The 3,242-nt window shown below is 58.1% G+C and overlaps 1 protein-coding gene across 1 annotated transcript in view; it reads left to right on the top strand.

The window, feature by feature from the left end:
* Positions 1–1,284: 1,284 nt before the first annotated feature.
* VDBG_02648 (3',5'-cyclic-nucleotide phosphodiesterase) overlaps positions 1,285–3,242 on the top strand; it is a gene marked incomplete at both ends in the record, with an annotated part of 2,612 nt that continues 654 nt past the window's right edge. Inside the window, 2 exons of the mRNA XM_003006463.1 lie at positions 1,285–1,404; positions 1,793–3,210. Coding sequence (XP_003006509.1) covers positions 1,285–1,404; positions 1,793–3,210 — 1,538 coding nt within the window. The remainder of the gene's footprint in view (positions 1,405–1,792; positions 3,211–3,242) is intronic.

Raw genomic sequence — 3,242 nt, 5'->3', positions numbered from 1 at the left:
GAAAGGATAGTCAGTGGCCTGAGTCTATTCCTCTTAGCATTTTTCGGATCCAAGATACAATCGGATCAGAAAAGGTTGTCTGGCTAGTAAGGTAGAACCAAGAACGTCGAGCAGCCGTCGGGAGTCTCGTTAGCTTTGTCCCACCAGAGCGCATCGTGGCGGCAGACATCAGAGAAGTGTGCAGACAAGACCTTTGTCGGGCGTTTCGTGAGAGGCCAGAGTCAAGAGTGACGAAAGACGGCTAGGAAAAAGAGAGGCAAAAAGGCGGCAGTCCCAGACATCCAGAGCTCTCTCCCTCAACTCACTCTCACGCGCTGCTCTCACAACCTCACGTGGCGTGGCGTGCGCTGTGGCATCCAGGGCACTCACACCTGTCTGCCACCTGCTGTCCATCGTGGTTGGTGAACAGGGAAGGTGCAGTTCCAGGTAGCAGGAAGATCCCGAAACTAGCGAACGGCGAGGCAAGCACCGCCGCCAACCTTTCAGATCCCGGCAAGCGCGACCACTCGAACCAGACCGCCGGGCGAGCAGCTCCAACGCATTGGCAAAGGCAATAGCGACCTACCTCCTACCTTACCTCAGGTACCTCAAAGTCCCTCCCTCCAGCAACAGAAGCAGCAGAGCAGCCGCTCCGAGTTAGCACGGCAAGCAACACCGGTCTAGCTGAACCCGGACCACAACCGGGCGGCAGGGCTGAAGAAGAACACCTGCCTCTCATCATTTCATTTGCCATCTGCTGAACCCTCTGTTCACAACTCTCATTCCTCCCTCTCCCTCCCTCACTCCACCCCTCTGCCATTCCTCCCATCTGCACATCATTCGCATGCGGGACCAGCCCCAAGAGTCGACACATCACATGCGCGCCGATCAAAGACGTGCGCCGACCACAGACGCCCGCCAAACACTCGTCTTCCTCGTCCTGCGTTCCAGCGACACACCTACCTACCCCTGACTCGAACAACCGGCTTTCCGTCACTGACTATTGTCATTGGCACTGACCGCCACGCGCCCTGGTTGATGAGTTGAGAGTTGCGACTTTTGACTTGCGACGTGCGACAACCAAATTCAATTCCTCCACAGCACATTTCGTCTCGTCGCTTGCCGCAAACTGCGCACCGGCACACCGAACCAGCAACTGTCGTCGCTCCAACCCACCAAGCCCATCGTCTCACCTTCCGAATCAATCGATCGCCTACCCAACTACCGACGGAAGCTCGGCCAGCGCCAGCACGAGCACCAGCAACCACCCCACACCTGCTGCATCGCACCCCGCAACATCACGTCATGGGAGGTGTCGAGAATGGGGACGCTGAACCTCCCGCTGCCGAAATGCAGCAGGACGATGCGACCACCACTTCAGCACCTGCGCATGCACCTGCGCCGGCATTGCAGGTCATTATTCTGGTAAGCGCGCAACCGCCGAGATGCCCTCTTTCCGTTTTCCTGTTTTGCGCCCCTTCTGCGCTCCCCCAAATAAGCGCATCGTGTGTCGCAAAGCAGGGCTTCATTGTCGACCGCTCGGCACGGGTCCACTTGACCTGGCCAGGATGCGCTGCGCTGTGCGACACGGCGTTTGCGATCGCAAGTGCAATCTTCCTCGCGCTGAACAAGCTCATGCATTCGCTCTGGTCAATACTCATCCTTAGTCTCTTCCCAGCGAGCAGATGACAAGTGACGACTCGACCACTGCTGCTCTCATCATAGCTGCATCCCTGTCTTGCCAACGCGACATGCTGCACATGGCTTCTGTTTTGCTTCTTTCTTCTCTTCAACACTGTACTGACGTCTGCAGGGTTCCGGTGGCGGCCCCTTGGAAAGTAACACTACGGCCTTTCTCGTCCGCGCCCTTGCCACGGGATGGCAAAGGTCATCCATGGTGGCCGTCGACGCAGGCGTTCACCTCGCCGCCATCTCCAATATTCTCCAGCAAACACAGCCGCAGAACATGGCGCAACTGAAGATGCCGCATATCCTCGAGAATGGCCCGTTCGCGGGCATCGAGGTACACACCGCGTCCCCTGCCGCGAACGCAGCTCACATCGCTCGGTCCCTTGTCGACACCTACCTCATCACGCATCCTCATCTTGATCACATAGCTGGATTTGTCGTCAACACGGCTGGCCTGCCTGGCGGTCCCCGTCCAAAGCGCCTGGCTGGGCTACCAGCGACGATTGAGGCTTTCAAAAATCATATCTTCAACAATGTCATCTGGCCGAACCTCTCCGACGAGAATGACGGCGCCGGCCTCGTCACCTACACTCGACTCGTTGACGGTGGCAGCCCGGCTGTTGGAGAAGGCGATGCTCGTGGCTATCTCGAAATCGCCGAGGGTATTGCCGTCAAAGCCTGCTCTATATCACACGGACGTCCCATCGAATCTCCACCGCACCGCAATTCGCAGTCCTCAACCAGCGGCACGCCTGTGCGCTACTCGTCCTTCGACGCCTCCTCCATGGCAGCGGCGCCTGTTCACGTCCAGCAGCAACAACTACACCACCACTTCTCACCGCGATCCTTCCATCACCCAACAGCCACACTCCCCCCAACACCTGGCCCCCGCGCCTCCTTTCCCATCCAGCAACAGTCTCAACACTCGCAACTCCCGCCGTCCTCATACAACGACCCTGCTCATACTGCTTCCGTCTATGACTCAACTGCGTATTTCCTGCGCGATGTTGCAACAGGATCCGAGGTTCTCATATTCGGTGATGTCGAACCTGACGCCCTTTCGTCATGTCCACGAAATCTGGGTATATGGCAGGAAGCCGCTCCAAAGATCGCTCGACGCTCTCTGCGTGCCCTGCTTATCGAGTGTAGCTATGACGATGGTCAAGCGTCAGATCGCATGTTTGGGCATCTTAAGCCGAGCTTCATTATAGATGAGCTGCGCACTCTGGCCGGCGAAGTTGACGTCGCGCGTGCCTCTATTGAGCTCGATGCCCGTACTGCTAAGAAGCGGAAGCGGGGGAACAGCGAGGCTGTATCCGGACTCTCGCGCCGGCGGACAGGTGGTAGTAGCGGCGATCCGGTAAGTCCCAAGACGGTACGCAGTCGGCTTGATGAGCCGCCACCCGGTATCGAGACACCCCATCTCGCGACTCCCACGGCGGAGCTGTCGCTGCGGGATCTGGATGCGCCGCTGGACGGTGAACTGCCTACCCTTGCATTTGACACCAGACCACTCGAGGGCTCAAGGTCGTCATTGTCCATGTCAAGGACAAACTGGATGGCAACGACCCTGG

Source organism: Verticillium alfalfae, genomic scaffold, assembly GCF_000150825.1.
Source record: "Verticillium alfalfae VaMs.102 supercont1.3 genomic scaffold, whole genome shotgun sequence".
In the NCBI taxonomy this organism is placed as follows: Eukaryota; Fungi; Ascomycota; class Sordariomycetes; order Glomerellales; family Plectosphaerellaceae; genus Verticillium; species Verticillium alfalfae.
Note: the sequence above shows the minus strand (reverse complement) of the source record. Positions and strands in the feature narration are given on the sequence as shown.